Below are 19,703 nucleotides of genomic sequence, written 5' to 3'. Positions count from 1 at the left end.
TTGCCATTCACTTTAGAGGCATGGAAACGGGTCTTTTTCATGCACGTGTTAAGAAAAATTAATTACACGCTGCTCGCGAGTGAATGCTGAAGACCATATGTGCATATACTGGCTGTACCTATATAGGCGGAGGCGGTAGCCAAATTTCAGCGCGCCTACGTATATAAAGCGGTTTCGATCGGTGCGAAGTTCGTGCACTTTAGCGCTTAATGACCTTTCGATATATGTATCCAACGTAACGGCTCGTGTGCTTGTTTTACATTTGCGGTCCAAATTAACAGAAATTATTGGCGATTTCCCAGCTGAGATAGAGAGAGAGGTATATAATCGCTTGTCCTGGTACACGCTGTACACTTTTTTCTGTATTTTTATTCAACTGTGCAGTGGCGTTTACGGAAGCTTCTATACATACTGCAGAGAATGTCTCTCTCAACACTTATATCGGAATCGTCATTTGGGACATGTATGAGTGAGCATATATAAGAGATTCCAAACAATTCATCCGACAAAATCAACGTAAACTTAAACTACTTTTCTTCGTAGAATTTCTCATATAGGCATACCTATACCTTTAGCTTCGATTCGCTCTCGCGGCTGCTCGTGTGATTGACGGAGCTTAATTGAAATACGCTCCATTCGATTAGAGGCTGCGAGAACGATATACTGAATAATCGCGTTCTGCAGCCTCGACCGGGAGAGGGAGAGCTAGAGAGGCGACCTTAAATTACCTCCCAGCGAAACTTTTGTTAAAGTTGCGTGAAGCGGGAGAGAGAGAGAAATATCGATTTTGAACTTAGACAGGATTAAAGCTGGCCGCATGCAACCGTTCCAGTTGTCTCTATATACACTAGCAATTATTAGTGTCTAACGAAGAGTTGACGCACGTGCCTCTGTAGTTATAGCACGACTGGCCCAAATAGTAGGCCAAATAATTAAAGCAGTTTTGGCATAGGCGACTATATTATGTACTAGGCTCGCCGATATGAATGTGGGAAAAAAGAAAGCGCTTATGCGCCACCTATGTTTACTGACCAGAGACACACGAAGCGGTAAGAGCAGGAGGAGTGGAGGAAATTAACATTATAGATAAAACTCACGGCAGCTTTCTAAAAAAATTTAGTCACATCGGTTTAACGATATACACCTCTCTCGTTATCGTATTATCTTAATTTTTACTTTTTTGGGATATAGCTCCCGACGAAAACGCACAGCTAAACGTATACTTTCCGCGCTCTAAAAGCATTGTTTTATTAATAAAAATCGCGAGCGTTTTATTTCCGCGCTGCGTCTACTGCACACACCCACGCACACAAAAACACACACAGCACAGCTCACAGTAGTTCTTGTCACTCGCATCTCGCGCGCAAACAGTTTTTAGTTTCGAGTGCGCGTTCGCGTGTGTGCATCGTCTGAAAGTGTGGGTATTACGCGCGTCTCGAGAGAGGATTTCGTTTGGCGCACGTACGATCAAAAAAAAAAAAAAACAGAGCGAATAAAAAATCGGATACATCTGGAGTAGCCTCGGAGTAGCCTTGAATGCGAAGTGGATATAAACAATCGTTTGAAAAAATCAACGGGTTGCCGATTCAGCCACATCCGCAGCGCGGTGAATGACGAGCGACGCAGATTAGCGTGAAAAATGACCATCGCAATTGGCTTCTGTATTCTTAATGCCTCTCACGCTAATTACCCATGGGAATTTTTCCTCTCGCGCCGCAGCTCATTGTTTATCCTCGGCCCTTTGTCGCGATCCCGAGAGGAACCGATGTCCGCGCGACGGCGACTACGGTATATAGGTATACGTAAGCGACTGGAGATGAAAAAGCCCCTCAAGTGTGCGCGGGAATTATGCGTAAGTAGGCGAGGGGAAAAAAATTGCAGAGAAGTAGAAGACGACGCTCGCGCGCTTGTATTTTCTCGGGCCATTTAGACGACGGATTGTTTGCGCTTTTATAATTTTCTCACGGCTCGAGTGTCGCACGATAAGTACACTGTGTGTGTGGAATGAATTTCCGTAGCTATTTTTTTTTTGTTATAATTGAAATTTCATAAGGTAAAGTTAAACAAAATTCTGAGCAACCACCTCTTCATTCCCCCAACGAAATGTAAATGTTACGATTCCATTCACAAAGCGCGTCGCGAGACGAGCCAAGGATTAAAGCTACTTGAGTCTTTCTTTTACCGTCGAACACGACGTCGGAAATTACCGCTCGAAAATGATCGCAAAACAGCCAGAGACTCGACGAGCGCTGTGTACAGCTCTAAAAAACAAAATATAAGCTCCCCTGAACTTCTACCCGAAGAGTCGTCTTCGAAGCGTCTCGAACCAAAGTCTCCGTAACTCCTTGAGAGAGAAAGAGAGAAAAAGTCCGCTACGTCGTTTTGTTTTTTTTTTATTCCTTCAAATCCTTATTCCTCTCCTTCCTCTCCGCGAGGAAAAAGGTCTCTTGAAATAATATTTAACCGGCGCCTCGCGCGCGACATGAATATGCAACGCGACTGCTCGCTCCGGAATTAAATGTAATCGTAATAATTAGGAGGCGTTCGAACGCATACAGCGGGAGCGTAATTTTTGAAGGTGGCCCGGGAGTGTCGTGGAAAGAGCAAAAGCTCTCGCTTAGACTTTGAAGAGGTTCTTTTCGCATTTTTCTTCGCTGTGTGCGTGTACTATATGAAGGCCGGCTGGCCGTCGATGAAAAAGGTACATCCCTCGGCTGACGTACGTCCGTATTTCATTGAGCCGCTTTTTGCGAGATTATACCCATACTCGAGTTTGCCGCCCCCGCTGATGTGCTCCTTTTTCACGGGGTCTTTAGACGATGGCTGTGTGCTTTTTATGAGGGAAAGAGAGAGAGAGAGAGTCGACTGGCTATTTGTCTGTGTTTATAACTATGGTACGTGAGGTATAGTTTTTTATAGAAATTGTATATAATTATTCGCTGCGAAGAACAAGACACCGAAGTGAATATAACAACAGCGACGCGGAGAACGATGAATCATATACGTTTATCCAAAAAGTGTATTATTAGCCATTTTCATCACGTTCCGGAAGATATATACATCATCAGTCTTCCGGACTTACTTTAGCGACGTCAGAGCGGCATTCGCTCTGATCCCTTCTCTCCACCCCTACCAAAAAACGTATACATCTAACTCCAAAGCAACAGTTATACCTACTCAGAATCGGATCGATCTGGACAACGTTTATTTTTCCACGAATTTACAAAGCTTGCGTTAATACTTTTCCCTCTTACCTTACGTACTCCTACACTTACGCCAGCGTCAGCATACTTTCCTTCTCGCGTCGCGCATCTCCTTTCTCTCTCTCTCTCTCTCTCTCATGCAGCAGCCGGAGGATGTCCCTCTTTCTCTGCATTATTGCGGCTTATCCGGTATTACGCCTGTGGTCGCCGGTCGTCCTTGAGAGCAACAGCAGCAGTAGCGTCCGTGTATCGGACACGGAATTACCCTCGCGGATACGCTTCGGTGTATACGGTGCAACTGTCCCGCTCTTCTCTCTCCCTCTCTCTCTCTCTCTCTCTCTCTCTCTCTCTCTCTCTCTCTCTCTCTCCCTAACCCCCGGCGGCATGCAAAAGCGCGATCGGCGTTATCTCCTTCCTTATATTCTCCCTTCCGGTAGTTTGCACTCTCTCTTTCGCGGGATATTCTATTTTCAGGCGAGCCCTGGATTTTCGAGATGGATAAGCGGTGTGTGGTGCGAGATTTTTTTTAACTCAACGATTCGATCCTGATAATTTGCGATGATGTCAAAATAATTTGGCAGCAAAGGAAAATATCCGCGCACGCGAGCCTATTATGAGAAAACTCGATTCGATAGCGTTCCCAACTAGCGAGAAAAAAGTGGTAAAAAAGCTCGCGCGGGGCAATCCACAAATTGCTACATCTCCATCTCCATGGAGAGTCCGATCGTCGGCTACGTCCATTTCCTCTCTCTCTCTCTCCCGCTCAACCTCTCCAACGAACCGAAAAAAGCAGCAGCAGCGGCTCGCTAAGTCAGCTCTATGCAATATCAGCTGCAAGCTTCGATCGGGGGGAGGGGGGGGGACAAATTGTTATTGCCCCAGGACAGAGAACGAGAGCGAGAGAGAGGAAGAGGCAAAAAAGCCCGCATGATAAATTCGCCTATCGAAAAATCATAATACCCGGGAGCAGCCGAAGACGACGACGACGACATAAACGAGTAGCCCAGGCTCTCCCTCTGCACACTCGCACATGTTAATAACCGTCGCGCGTCGAGAGCGATAGATATATAGCTATATGTGTAATATATATATATATATATATATATATATATATATATATATATATATATATATATATATATAGAGGGTGCTACTGAGCGCACAGGTATCGGCGATCGATCACCGGGGCTATACGTACCCCCCGGGATGCTAATGGCACTTTGGACGCGCCTCGCGCAGCCGAGTTTGCCGCCGGAGGGACTACGTAGTTGCTTTTTATCGGGACGGGCTATACATATATAGATGCTCGTCGAGTAGAGCTCGAGGAAAAAGTTGGCCTTTCGTCGGGACTCGTCTTCGCTTCGGAAATCTGAGGGTCCGTCTGTGCGTGTGTGTGTGTGTGTGTGTGTGTGCGACGCTCGTTTTGCTTTGTTTGGGATGGCGACGCAGTGGCTGAGTTTTTTCGAGAGCATCGATGAGGGCTCGTTACACGGACTGGGAATTAGTTGTTCGATTCGGAAAAACTTACGAGTTGCTTTTTTGTCGCGCGCTGCTCGCGGAGGCAAAGTAGGTGTTTGTTTGATTTGCTGCGATCGCAATGCGAGGATAGGAAAAAACCCGATCAGTAGTAAGGGTATATGGCTCGGGCAACGGTCTTGCTCACTTGCACGAATAAAATTGAATTCATCAAGCCCTTCTAAATTTATTGTATAAAGTTTTTTTTTATTTATTCTTTCGAAAAAATTGTCTATCGAAAGCATCTCTACGTGGAATATCCTCCCAGAATTACACGGAATAAGACTCCTCGTCATATCCTTTCAGATAACGACGAATGGCGCCTGTTTAATGAACCCATCGACAACACATCCCATCGGACGAAGTGTATGGAGGGTCGTCCTGAAAGACAGTATACATATAGATACGATACCTAGACTATACGAAAGCGCCAATGAATGAATGAATTTCGCGCGTGCCAGCCACAATAAGTATTGAAATGTCATAATGGAACGACGTCTCGCTTTGCACTCGCGCAGCGAGTTATATATATATATATATATATATATATATATATATATCGTTTTCGACTTGCGCGCGCAAAGTAATAACACGTTCGCCTCGAGTCGCGAGCCGAGAGAGCCAAGAGGAGAGAGAGAGGAAAATGTAATAGCTCCAGGGGACGGCTCCGCTCCTCTCGTTCTCTGTGTGCATATATATGGACGAGCGCAAGGGAGAGCTTAGGATTAAGAATGGGAATATCGTATATGGGGCTTTTGAGATTTTGATTGTCGGGGAATTCGCCTGTTTCGGGGATGATTGTCATAACGAGCCGAGTCTGATATTATTACGTCGCGCGGGCTGATTTCGATGCCGGAGGATATAACGTGTGTCGGATTGCGTCAGATTTTTGATAAGTGGCATATATACGAGCGCATTCGCATCGACGGACACTTTTAATTTTCTTATCGGATCATTTCGACGGATCGAATAAGCGTATTTTTTACGATTCAAAAATCAGATACAAACGGCGAGAGCCGATAAGGCTCGATTTGAAATCGAGGCTCGATATTACGCTTTTACAATCGAATCGCATCTCGGATAAACAATACACGCTTACGCAAGCGACTATACCAGTTCTTTCCCCTGCCTCCGCGAAAGAGGAAACAATATATGCGTATTATTATCATACACGATGAACAATTCCGTGAAAAATTTCTCAACATATCTCACACCTCCTATCTCCATTTCTCCTCACCTCTCTCTCTCTCTCTCTCTCTCTCTCTCTCTCTCTCTCTCTCTCTCTCTCTCTACATCTTTTATTTTCCCCTGCATTTGTCTTATTGCATTCCCCCTTTTCTCTGCCATTTACTTTTTCCCTTCCTCTCCTCACGCTGCTGCTATGAAAATGGAGAGACAGCCATAGAGCAGAAAGCAAGAGGAAGAGAGAGAGAGAGAGAGGGACGGTAAACATTGAAGGGTGCTAAGATAGGCTCAAGGAAAAGAAATCGTGCGGAAAATTCAGGAGAGAAAGAGAGGGAGAAAGCGTCGAAGTGTGTAGAGAAGCGTGCTCTGCCGCTGATGTACGCGTGACTCCATTCTTGGCTTGCATCTATCTTGCGCTCGCGCGCGAATTCTTTGAAAATCATCCTTTCGCTTACCCTATCCCGGCCGTCTTGATGTAGAACGATGAGGGATGACTTCTACTCCGTTACAACAGCGGCGAGCTGCTGCTGGTGGGAAAAATTGTTGCGGTCGATCCGCGAGTATCAAGTGTGTATGCTCTTGCGAGCTTTAGAAGATGAAGTATTTTTTCGGTTTAAGGTATCGCGATTACCGTGAAGACCAAAAATTGCGCAGATAAAACTCGAAAATCTGGAACAAACAGAGATAAGTGCAACGATAGGATTTTATTTTTCTTAGATAAAGAAAGCCAGTATAGCATAATGGATTATCGGGTTTCCAAAAATTGAGGAAGCCGACGCACAGTGGTCTCAAAATCAAAAAAATGGGACAAATTCAGTCTTAGATCGAGTATTTAGTAAAATTCATTTTAAAAAATTGAAAACATATCTTGATGTACTTAGGAATCAATTAGGATACCGCTTTTTTATTATAAACCCGCGTATAAGGTTAAAATGTAATTATTATTTCCGCAATTTATAAAATGATTGAAAACAAAAACTAATCCTCCAAATAAGTGTAGATATATGTTTTCGATGTATTTTTTGACGCTTAACCCGAATCCGATGTCGGAAATGCAGTAAATATAAAATGCCCCTAAAATACGGCAAAAACCGCCCTGATTTAATGTAATATCGACTTATTTTCGAGAGGCGAGTAAAGATACGGGTTTTCGGTGTATTTTTTGACGCTGAACCCGAATCCAATGTCGGAAATGCAGTAAATATAAAATCAGCCCCTAAAATACGGCAAAAACCGCCCTGATTTCATGTAATATCGACTTATTTTCGAGAGGTGAGTAGAGATACGGGTTTTCCATGTACTTTTCGACGCTGAATTCGAAAATGCAATAAATTCACAATCAGCCCATCAAATAGAAAGCTTACTGCTAAATTATTTAATAGTTGTTTCAGTATGCAGTATTTATTATAATTTTTGTTATCACGAATCAATTAAATTAATTTTATGCAGTGATCATTAAATTTTAGGGAATTTGTTGATTTTACAAAAGATTTAGAAAAATTATTTTTTTAACAATTAATAGAAAACCAATATATACATTTTTAACATGACTCATTCTCTGATTCCTCATCTTCGCTATCGTACACCAATAAACTTTTCATCTCAGCAGATAATTTTTGATGATTTTTTTTTTGTAGTTTTCGACTTAGCGAAATCAGCGGATCGGAACTCAATAACAGTCTTTTAAATGTATCCATGTTCGTTTCCGTTCTGTAAATATTCATACATATTTGACTATGTGAGCTAAAAATTTATTTTAAAAATACATAGTCAAATATGTAGCCATTTGTATAAAAATAGACTATTTTATTTGTAGTATCATAGTGACAAAAATAATTTTTATGATGGTATAATAGAGTATAATTGCCCTCAATATAACACCTAATCAAATAACAAAATACATTTACTAATGTATGAATATTTACAGAACAGAAACGAACATGGATACATTTAAAAGACTGTTATTGAGTTCCAATCCGCTGATTTCGCTAAGTCGAAAACTACCAAAAAAAAATCATCAAAAATTATCTGCTGAGATGAAAAGTTTATTGGTGTACGATAGCATTTATTGCATTTTCGAATTCAGCGTCGAAAAGTACATCGAAAACCCGTATCTTTACTCACCTCTCGAAAATACGTCGATATTACATGAAATCAGGGCGGTTTTTGCCGTATTTTAGGGGCTGATTTTTTATTTACTGCATTTCCGACATCAAATTCGGATTCAGAATCGAAAAATACATCGAAAACCCGTATCTTTACTCACCTCTCGAAAATAAGTCGATATTATGGAAAACAGGGCGGTTTTTCCCGTATTTTAGGGGCTGATTTTATATTTACTGCATTTCCGACATCGGATTCGGGTTCAGTGTCAAAAAATACATCGAAAACATATATCTGCACTTATTTGGAGGGTTAGTTTTTGTTTTCAATCATTTTATAAATTGCGGAAATAATAATTACATTTTTGATTAACTTTATCGATTTTTTAACCTTATACGCGGGTTTATAATAAAAAAAGCGGTATCCTATTTCATTCCTAGGTACATCAAGATATGTTTTCAATTTTTTAAAATGAATTTTACTGAATACTCGATCTAAGACTGAATTTGTCCCATTTTTTTGATTTTGAGACCACTGTGCGACGGTAGCGTTGAATAAACCTTAATCAACACGCAGGAAATAAAACGTCAGCGCTATTTCATAACGTCTCTGCTTCCCTCGGAGCCACGGCTTGCCAGTTGATTGGTTAACGACGCAGTCTCGTTTAGCAGGAACGTGAACGGCCTTGGAAATATTTCGAGTCGCTTGTCTGCTGCTGCTGCTGCTGTAAGGCTTTTGCTCGCGATACCAATTTCTGAGCTGACAATTATCGTCAAATCGCAAGCAAGCGCGCGTCGTACGACGACGTCTTTTGATGCGATCGATCTCTTCTATTTACCAGAGCGTTATCGATAATATCTATGTGTGTACACTGTAAACATGTAAAATGCTTTCTTTCAACAGTTGCATTTCTCCTGTGTGGATTTGGACGTTAACTGGATGGTTTTATCAAGTTCATTGCCATTTTCAAAGTAGATAATAAGTGCACGACTTTCTCTGCAAGTATGTAGTTGTGCAATATTGCTTCATATGATACGTCTTCATACGAACTCGGACTTTCTTTCTTTGACACGACTATTATTGCCTCTATTAATAATCGACCTTCTAGCCGGCCGAATGGAATTAATAATGCGAGCAAAAAAGGAACGAGGACGAGTATATAGTCCAAAATAAAGGAGAGTAAAAAGTAGGATCGTTTTGTGAGATCTGCCCATGGCGGAGCGAATTGCGCTCTTGACACTTGACTTTAAAACCCGGTAAGCGGATCAGTCCAGTAGCCTCTATCCTACTTCTAAATGTCTTTCGTGACGAGGAAGAGTAGTTGGATTTGCCCTCGAACTCTATCCTCTGCTTGTATTTATCGAGTTTGTTGGCTCTAAATTATTCCCGTCTCCATCGATTCCTCCTCTCTTTCGCTATAAAGGTATTAAAAATACTCAAGTAAACCATCTCCGAAAAGGTCACGCGCACGTAACTTTATCGAACTATTTTATATAATCAACGAAATTATAGTAGGTATACGCGTGCGCCAAAAGTTCTTCGAAAAAGTTAAGGTAATTATAATTCAAATATATATATATATATATATATATATATATATATATATATATATATATATATATATATATATATATATATATATATATAGAGAGAGAGAGAGAGAGAGAGAGAGAGGCGCGTCTGTGACGTACAATTCAGCCGAGGCGCGGGCATTATGTATTCCATCAAAAGGATCATACAAAATTATCGGTTTAACTCGCAACAGCCGTGGCATTCAGAAGCCGGGGCGCGCGCGCGAACTTCAAAATTCAATTCACGGAAAACTTCAATTAAGCCACGGCGTCGAGACTTGTCTTGCCGTCGCCTCTTCTGAAATTCCTCCAATTCACCTTACCTGTGCGCGGTCTGGCCTCCTCCTCCTCCTACTTTTGCCCTCATTGTTACACACAGCTCTTTCCCTTCCGTGATGCAATAAAGTCGCGCGGGCGCGAGCAAACCGTATACACCCTTTTCAGAAGCCCGAGCCCGTAATAAGCTGCAGCCGCCTTAAATAAAGAAGCAGAAGCTGCGGTGGCGGCCGAGGGAGAGGAAAAACACTTTGTGCCACTTTGTCACGGTAAGAGAAGGAGAGGGGAGAACTTGCCGGTTATAGCGTAAACTCTGAAGAGAGAGAGAAAGAGAGAGTCGATTTGTGGACTGTCGCGTGGCAGCGGCGTGCGCGACGGAAGCTCATTGTACCGGGAGGTAGTGAGTGCCCGTTTCCAAGTGGCTGGAAAGAGCGAGAGAGTGAGATTTAATAATGTAGAGGGCCAGACGCCGGGTACACATTGGGATTGGTACACACGGCTTTTGGGCGTCTTCAATATCTGAGCAGCGCCGGGCAAGTCAAGCTTCCGTCCTCGTCGCTGTGTTGAGCCTATTGTCTAGTGCGGGAAAGCGCGCACTGTTGCGTTGCTGCTCTCTCACTCTCGTCTTATATTATTGCGACGGATGGACGGACGGATGGAGCTGCGATTATGGAATAATGCGAGATTGTGATACCGTCCCGAGACTATGCATAGAGGTATGCACTGTGAGGATTGTTTTTGCACAGTTGAAGCGTACATCGAGATGCTTTCTAGCGTTTAGCCTGAATAACAACGTCAAAACAATGATGGCATCGGATCAAGATAATGCTGGCTTGGATATTCGGTATTTATTGCGGAGTTGATAAGCTTCAGGGATTGACCTAGATTCACCGCCTGAGTGATTTTCTGTTCTGATAAAATTTTATTATTCCCAATGCAATAGTCTGTTGGAAAAAAAAACAACCTCAAAAGCCTCAAATTGACTACTTACACTTGTAACCGACACACTTGCCTGGCTCGATCACTTCGCGCCGAAGGTACATTATAAAACAAGGCGTCGATGCTTGGCTTCCACGGTGGGACGCCTGCGCGCGCGTGAATTTTCGCAGGAGGTGTCGTGTGAAATTAAGTCCGTTCAAGAAGACACCCCCGCAGTATAACATACCTATACATCGGCTTCAACGCTTCGTAGGTCGGAAAGTCAAGGAGCCTATACACCACTGCAAACCTACTAGGAGTATGACGACGAGCGAGGGAGAGAGATAGAGAAACCGTGGCATACAAAGGAGAGGAGGCACGAGAGATGGCTGCTGCAAACAATTCCAATTAACTTGCTGAAATTGAAATAGGACTCGTCCGTCAGTCCGTCGCGAGTCAACGCCCCGGCTTAGCTGCTCCGATGCTCCGTGTATATACACACACACATATATATATATATATATATATATATATATATATATATATATATATATATATATATATATATATATATATATATATATATATACATATATATACATGTATATCGCGAGCGCGAGCCCACTCGGAGCGCGACGCGCAAGGTTCTGCTGCTCTGGCGCGATAATGACAAGGCCGATCCTTGGAGTGTACCTATAATACTGTCCCCTGTACAAGTCTTCTCTCCAGGGGGTGAGATCGTTTTTTTTCGGGTAGCTGGAGTACGCGGGGTTCTTTAATTATAGGGAGGGGGAGAATTTTTCCCCAGTACTGTCGCTGGCTGCCAGGTGATTACAGTGGTTTTTTATGGGATTTGAGATGGTCGAGGAAAATCGAGTAATTAGTTCAATGATTTTGGAAAAGATTGCATAGGAATTACTTGAATCATGACGTACCTTGTTATCGCGTGACACACTTCGAATTTTATCGGCCGATACCTTCTACAATCTAATTGATATAGTATATCAGGCTGTTGTAGCGCTTATTAGCTTAATAATATTACTGGCGTTTCTCAATTGTGCATTTTGATTGAATTTCGCAAAAATTAAGTCTATTCTCGTTTTGCTATTTTTTTGTTATTTCATCGATCTCATTTTACTATTTTTTTCAATTATATACAGCGGTGCATCAATCGACCATATTTGTTAAATAAACATGAATATCGCCGAGTAGTTCAACCGCGAATATAACCTCTAACCCTGACTCTTTCGCCCAATATAAGTTACGCTGAAACACTCGGTTTTTCTGTATCAAGCTGCACAGTTCATCAAATTGTGATATCTTGAGCATCTTCAGCAATGTACGAAAGCTTTTTGACTCCTTTGCTTTATTAACTAGTAGGCTATGCAGCTCTTGCTTTGGAAGTAACTTCAAAATTTTGCTTATCATTCCGTCAGTCCTCCGTACGCGAAGCTCGAAAAATTATCGCCTTTGTAGGATGGCAGAGAATCCCAAAATCGAAAAAGACTTACTGACCATTTATCTACATCAAGTCCGAGTTCTGTTAAAATGATTATGTAGAGTCGTACCTGCGGTATGGCTATGAGCTCACGACACAAGAACCTCTTCTGATCTTTGACAAATGCCACGGTATCGGCGATTTGTTTGTCATACTTCGCGTGATTTCGTATGACTCGAAAACAGAAATTTAATGAGATTCATCTTAATTTTTCTACGGAAAATTAGTTACAAATTATTAAATTACACTTCAAGATTTTGAATGATTAGGTTAGGATTATTTATAGGATTAGATGAGAGAAAAGTGATACGAAGTGTGGAACAGTTCAGGATTCAATTTCCATAATTACAATAAACTGAATAAAAACTGACTATAAGAAATTTTTTTAACAAAAACAAATATTTATTTTTATTCTATTTGATGCATTAGCGTAATACGTAAAAATGTATTCCTTATATTTAACAACTAGTGTCTAACATGAACCTTATGTTATTACAAAGTTGAGTTGAGTATTCGCGCAGTCCTCGTATACCTGTAAAAATAGAAAAATAAACAAACATGAATTTTTGAAATATCGTTTTGTCATATTTTAGAAAAATAATAGCTGTGCATTTATATTTAGAAATACTTTTGAACAACAATTAAAATGATAATTATTCAAAATAACTAGCAACATTACACTGACTTATAAAGAATGTAGTTAAAAAGTTATATATTTGAATCTTAGTTACTTACAGAACTAATTCAATGAGGTCGCTCTGGAAACTTGATTCCAATAATAGCACTGATGATTTCGGTAACTGCATCCCAGTCGACGCCTAAAGCTTCCAATTTGTTCAACATTAAGTTAAAACCATCGTGTTTTCCCAATGCATTGACGGCATTCTGTAGTTCCTTATGTTGCAGCCGGTTGATAAATTCCCGAAATTTGATAGATGTCTCACGTTTTTCATCGTAAATTTTATACAATTCTTTAAGTGGTAATAAAGCTCTTATATCTTTTATTAATCCGGGAACACCTCCTGTGATATCCTGGTAGTTGTTGAATGAGGGTAGTTCTACATCTAATCCAATAAGGTCGTGCAGATCATTGATCCACTTGTACACATCCAAACCAGTTTCATGCAAAAATTTCAAAAGAGACCTTGCGTCTGGGAGATCTTCAATTTCCACCAAGATTGTCTTGAACTCATCACCCATCATAAATTTAACAACCTTTTTGAAGTCTTCATCTCCAATTAAATAATCAACGACGATATCGAGAATCTTATCTAATGGTACCTTTGCCCAAATTTGACGCAATACATCAATAGCTTCCTCATCTTTATAAAACACTGGACGAGATGGGAACTTGAGCCCAAGAAGAGAAGAGAAAAATTCGAAAATGGCTTGCACATCAACACCCTTGGCCTCAGCACGCTTGATCAAGTTTTGTAGTTCAGCATTGTCCAAGAGCTTGTCAACGAGTCCTTGGAACTCGTCGGACGATAAACGCTTGATGAGGGCTGCAAAGTCTGACGAAGACTTGAGCTTGTCATCGTAGAGTTTTTTAATCTGGTCAATGGACAGCGTCGCCTTGATGTCTTGAATGAATCCCGGAAGTCCACCAGTGATTCTGATGCTGTTGTAGTGGATTCTTGGCACGATGTGCTCGATTCCAAGAATATCGTTGATCTTGTTGATGAATTCGTGTGCCTGTAGGCCAGATTCTTGCAGGAACTGGAGAAGCTGCTTGACTTCCTTCTGAGCCTCGATCTCAATGATGAGACCCTGGAATTCTTCGGAGAGAACGTAGTCGAGAGCCTCACCGAATGCTTCATCATTGGCCAAGTAGTCGTAGAAAATCTCCTTGATTCTCTCTACTGGGACGAGGGCCAAGAAGTCGTTGAGGTCATCCTTGAGGTTACGAGTCAAGAAGAACACTGGACGAGATGGGAACTTGAGCCCAAGAAGAGAAGAGAAAAATTCGAAAATGGCTTGCACATCAACACCCTTGGCCTCAGCACGCTTGATCAAGTTTTGAAGTTCAGCATTGTCCAAGAGCTTGTCAACGAGTCCTTGGAACTCGTCGGACGATAAACGCTTGATGAGGGCTGCAAAGTCTGATGAAGACTTGAGCTTGTCATCGTAGAGTTTTTTAATCTGGTCAATGGGCAGCGTCGCCTTGATGTCTTGAATGAATCCCGGAAGTCCACCAGTGATTCTGATGCTGTTGTAGTGGATTCTTGGCACGATGTGCTCGATTCCAAGAATGTCGTTGATCTTGTTGATGAATTCGTGTGCCTGTAGGCCAGATTCTTGCAGGAACTGGAGAAGCTGCTTGACTTCCTTCTGAGCCTCGATCTCAATGATGAGACCCTGGAATTCTTCGGAGAGAACGTAGTCGAGAGCCTCACCGAATGCTTCATCATTGGCCAAGTAGTCGTAGAAAATCTCCTTGATTCTCTCTACTGGGACGAGGGCCAAGAAGTCGTTGAGGTCATCCTTGAGGTTACGAGTCAAGAAGAACACTGGACGAGATGGGAACTTGAGCCCAAGAAGAGAAGAGAAAAATTCGAAAATGGCTTGCACATCAACACCCTTGGCCTCAGCACGCTTGATCAAGTTTTGAAGTTCAGCATTGTCCAAGAGCTTGTCAACGAGTCCTTGGAACTCGTCGGACGATAAACGCTTGATGAGGGCTGCAAAGTCTGACGAAGACTTGAGCTTGTCATCGTAGAGTTTTTTAATCTGGTCAATGGGCAGCGTCGCCTTGATGTCTTGAATGAATCCCGGAAGTCCACCAGTGATTCTGATGCTGTTGTAGTGGATTCTTGGCACGATGTGCTCGATTCCAAGAATATCGTTGATCTTGTTGATGAATTCGTGTGCCTGTAGGCCAGATTCTTGCAGGAACTGGAGAAGCTGCTTGACTTCCTTCTGAGCCTCGATCTCAATGATGAGACCCTGGAATTCTTCGGAGAGAACGTAGTCGAGAGCCTCACCGAATGCTTCATCATTGGCCAAGTAGTCGTAGAAAATCTCCTTGATTCTCTCTACTGGGACGAGGGCCAAGAAGTCGTTGAGGTCATCCTTGAGGTTACGAGTCAAGAAGAACACTGGACGAGATGGGAACTTGAGCCCAAGAAGAGAAGAGAAAAATTCGAAAATGGCTTGCACATCAACACCCTTGGCCTCAGCACGCTTGATCAAGTTTTGAAGTTCAGCATTGTCCAAGAGCTTGTCAACGAGTCCTTGGAACTCGTCGGACGATAAACGCTTGATGAGGGCTGCAAAGTCTGACGAAGACTTGAGCTTGTCATCGTAGAGTTTTTTAATCTGGTCAATGGGCAGCGTCGCCTTGATGTCTTGAATGAATCCCGGAAGTCCACCAGTGATTCTGATGCTGTTGTAGTGGATTCTTGGCACGATGTGCTCGATTCCAAGAATATCGTTGATCTTGTTGATGAATTCGTGTGCCTGTAGGCCAGATTCTTGCAGGAACTGGAGAAGCTGCTTGACTTCCTTCTGAGCCTCGATCTCAATGATGAGACCCTGGAATTCTTCGGAGAGAACGTAGTCGAGAGCCTCACCGAATGCTTCATCATTGGCCAAGTAGTCGTAGAAAATCTCCTTGATTCTCTCTACTGGAACGAGGGCCAAGAAGTCGTTGAGGTCATCCTTGAGGTTCTTTTTAAGGGAATATACACGTTGCGATGGGAAGTGAAGTCCAAGTAAATTGGTCAAAAAATCGAAAACAGATTGTATGTTGACACCTTTGGCTTCTGCCCTTCTTATTAAGTTTTGCATTTTCGGACTAGTCATAATTTGGTCGACTAGTTTTTGAAATTGCGGTGATGAAAGTTTTTTCATAAGAGCATAAAATTCTTTAGATGATGCCATCATTTCTTCGTAAAGTTCTTCTATTTCTTTGAGCGGTAAAACAGCCTCTACATCCTTAAAGAAGCCATTCAATCCACCTAAGCTTCGTTTAGCACTTGTATATCTTCTTGGTGTGATGTTATCTATTCCTAAGATGCTATTGATTTTATTCACAAATTCGTATGCGTTAAGTCCTGATTCTTGCAAATATTTAAGGATCGATAAAACTTCTGGCTGTGATTCAATTTCGACAACGAGTGATTTAAACTCGTTAGATAAAAGATAGTCAACTGCTTCAGCGAAATCTTCATCTTCGGTTAAGTATTTAAAGAAAATGTCTTTAATCTTCTCAACTGGAATAAGAGCTAGGAATTCGTTGAGATCATCCTTCAGACTTCTGGTGAGAGAAAACACTGGTCTTGAAGGAAACTTCAGTCCAAGAACGGAGGTGAAAAAGTCGAGAATTGCTTGCACATCAACACCTTTAGCTTCTGCCCTTTTCATCAAGTTTTGCAGTTCGGGATTAGTCATGATCTTGTTGATAAGTCCTTGGAACTCCTGAGATGAAAGCCGCTTTACAAGCTCTGCAAAGTCCGGTGATGTTTCAAGTTTTTCTTTGTACAATTTTTCGATCATGTCAATGGGAAGAACTGCTTTTATATCCTTGATGAAACCTGGCAATCCTCCAGTGATGGTTCTGAAGGTAGCCTTCGGCGAGATTCTGTCGATTCCAAGAATATCGTTGATTTTGTTGATGAAATCGTAGGCGGTAAGTCCAGCATCTTCCAGATAATTGAGAAGTTCTCTGACTTCAGCCTCAGCTTCGATGTCTATAATCAGAGATTGAAACTCGTCTGACAGAAGGTAGTCGAGTGCAGCTCCGAAATCGTCGTCGTCGGACAAGTATTGATAAAAGATTTCTTGAATTTTGTTAACGGGGACAAGAGCCAAAAAATCTTGCAAGTCTGCAGAAAGTCCGGCACTAGCTAATGTTTTGTGCTGTTCATTGTGGATTGGCACTGCGCTGATTTCCAGGGCCCTGGCCACAAACAGGACCGCCAGAAAGGCGAATGAGAACTTCATTTTCTAAAACAAAATTAAAAAAAATCAAAATAATTAACACACTGTACTGAATTACTTATATTCATTTTATTCGAGCAGTCGTCGGTATAATGAAGTGTTATCGATACTCACTGTGAGGCTATCGTGTAGCAACTACCTGATAGTCTATCGATCTACGGTTTATATACTGAAATTCTGCAGGAGGACCTTAGATGCTAAACTTTGATACGTAATTTGCCGTTCACTCGGCCGCTGCCCGATAAGATTAAACTGAGGTTTCAGGTGTGTAATTTCCGTCAAGCTCGTCAAATCTTTTCTTTAATAATATAACATGCATTAAGCCTGCTGTAAAGCCTTTTCTTACATGCCCAATAATTTGACGACTTTATTTACTTTATAATTTGTTTAAATTGTTGCAAATTAATGAATAATATTTCGATTTTACAAACCTGGTATCAAAGTTTTATTTTAGCCAACAAAATATTTTAGACAAATTGTGCATTTTCTTCGTTCACATATTTCAATTATTAGGTAAAAATTATAGAAACGTCTACAATTTTCTAAAAATACATATTTAGCATTCTGAGACATTCGATTATCTACCACTGATGAGATTCTTGTCTTCAAGTGGCTCATCATGCTCGGATATGAAAAATAGATATTTACATGTGATGTAAGCAGACGTCTCGTGCTGTTCACTGCAATGTTGATATTATCATGGCGTACAGTAATCAAATATGTTGTTTCGCGACATTTATAATTTTTCATTCATGACGAGTCAGTCTCCAAGTGCTACCATGTCGATCATCGATAATTTTTCAAACCTAGATACAGCAAGCATACCGTATCGTTGCTCGTAACGAAGACTGGCACATTTGAAAACGTGCCTATTTTCAAATCTAATAGATGAAACGAATTGAAATCAAGGTCTTGGAAAAACACGAGTTCTGAAAAACGCGCACCAGATAGCCATACTCATACAGGCGCGAGTCAGCCCAAAATAGCTATATAAGTATGGAACGGTCGCGTGTCGCAGCGCAAACTTTCCGCGGCCGATTGAACGAGCGCGCGAAAGGGCCCGGTGTGCCGCGTGTCGGGAATGGCCCAGCTCTCGATAAATAAGAAGAGCTCTCTCTCTCTCTCTCTCTCTCTCTCTCTCTCTCTCTCTCTCTCTCTCTCTCTCGCGCGCGCGCGCGTTGGGCGATGTTCGAGCAGGTGCCGTGTGCCAACTTTCAAAGGGAAAAGTACGAAGGGGTGGAAGTAGCTGCTGCAGCGCCATTATATCCCTTGCTCTTTCGATATTCCGTCCGCGGCAGCGGCCTGCTGCCGGAGAGTGGGTCTCTAATTAAAATTGTTACAATTTAATAAGCCCCGTAATTCCCGGGGGAAGCGCAGCAGCAGCAGCAGCGACGACGGCAGCAATAATGGCAAAGTCGGGCGCTCACCTTAAGTGCTCAGAGAAGTAGCAGCAGGTAAAAAGGGTAGGTATTATCGCGGGAAGAGAGAGAGAAAGAGAGAAGGATATCGCGGAAAAATGAATCTCGTCGGGATATGACGACTTTCTCTCCCTCCCTCGTCGTTGTCCTTTCATTTCCCTGCGCCGGGCTGCTGCTTTCTTCGCATCTTTTTTCACGGCTCCTTAGTTCGGGGCCGGCTTTCATCGCGAGAACGCCGCCGCCAACGGGGAGAAAGAGACTCTTTCGCCTCGTCGTCGCAACTTTCCCACTCAATATGGAATACACCTCGCGAGAGAAAGAGAGAGAGAGAGAGAGAGAGAGAGAGAGAGAGGCCGGCGCTGTCCGCACAAAAGACTTAACGCAATTTCACGGCGACGTCGCCTTCATCGGGGATCGTTGCAAGAGAGAAAGAGATGGCGAAAAGGAGACGCCTCGGCTGTATGAAAGAGGGCGCGTAATATGAATTCTAAATGATATTACGTCACTTGCCCGATACGTCTTGCGCTTCGATGTCTGAGGCTTGTTCTCCAGCTGCTGTTGCTGCTGCTGTGGGGAAACAAAAACAGGGAATCGGCTATGCTAGAGTCGCGTTGATTGTGGTGGCTTATTGTGCGGGAGGAGGCATCAGTTTGTTCGAATAGTTTTCTCAAGCGTGTCTTTCTAGTGACTCACGAATGAAATCAATTCGATCGAAAGCTCTTATCTTGCTCATCCGTTACCATGAATAATACGGCGGTAAAACAGAGGGATTTACTGAAGAACGTGCACTTTGATCGAAGATTTTATTAACCGCTGCATAAGCTTTCTCGTGCATAGTCTATTTTCGAAGTGAAGCCATTCATTAATCGATATCGACAATCGAATTCTTTATCCAAATCTTAAACACGATCTATTATCAGCTAATACCTTTTTGACGCATCCAGTCAATCACTTTATCGTAGAATTTTCCAGAGTGCGTGCATATAGGCTTCGATCAATGTAATGAGCGATAAAATAAAAGAATCGAATGGCGCGAGTCACACGAAGCTACACGTCGGAATACTTTATCGCCGCA

At 42.2% G+C, this 19,703-nt stretch overlaps 1 protein-coding gene across 1 annotated transcript; it reads right to left on the bottom strand.

The window, feature by feature from the left end:
• Positions 1-12,640: 12,640 nt before the first annotated feature.
• Positions 12,641-17,345, bottom strand: LOC100115024. Its single transcript, XM_008210085.3, has 3 exons — positions 17,325-17,345; positions 13,005-17,216; positions 12,641-12,801 (listed from the first exon to the last, which is right to left on the bottom strand). The coding sequence occupies exon 2, from the start codon at positions 17,211-17,213 to the stop codon at positions 13,014-13,016; it is 4,200 nt and encodes a 1,399-aa protein (XP_008208307.1). The 5' UTR covers positions 17,214-17,216; positions 17,325-17,345; the 3' UTR covers positions 12,641-12,801; positions 13,005-13,013.
• Positions 17,346-19,703: the final 2,358 nt, after the last annotated feature.

The sequence above is a fragment of the Nasonia vitripennis genome, chromosome 1 (genome assembly GCF_009193385.2).
Source record: "Nasonia vitripennis strain AsymCx chromosome 1, Nvit_psr_1.1, whole genome shotgun sequence".
NCBI classification, from domain to species: Eukaryota; Metazoa; Arthropoda; class Insecta; order Hymenoptera; family Pteromalidae; genus Nasonia; species Nasonia vitripennis.
The sequence above is the reverse complement of the archived record's forward strand: the minus strand, read 5'-3'. Positions and strand labels throughout refer to the sequence as shown.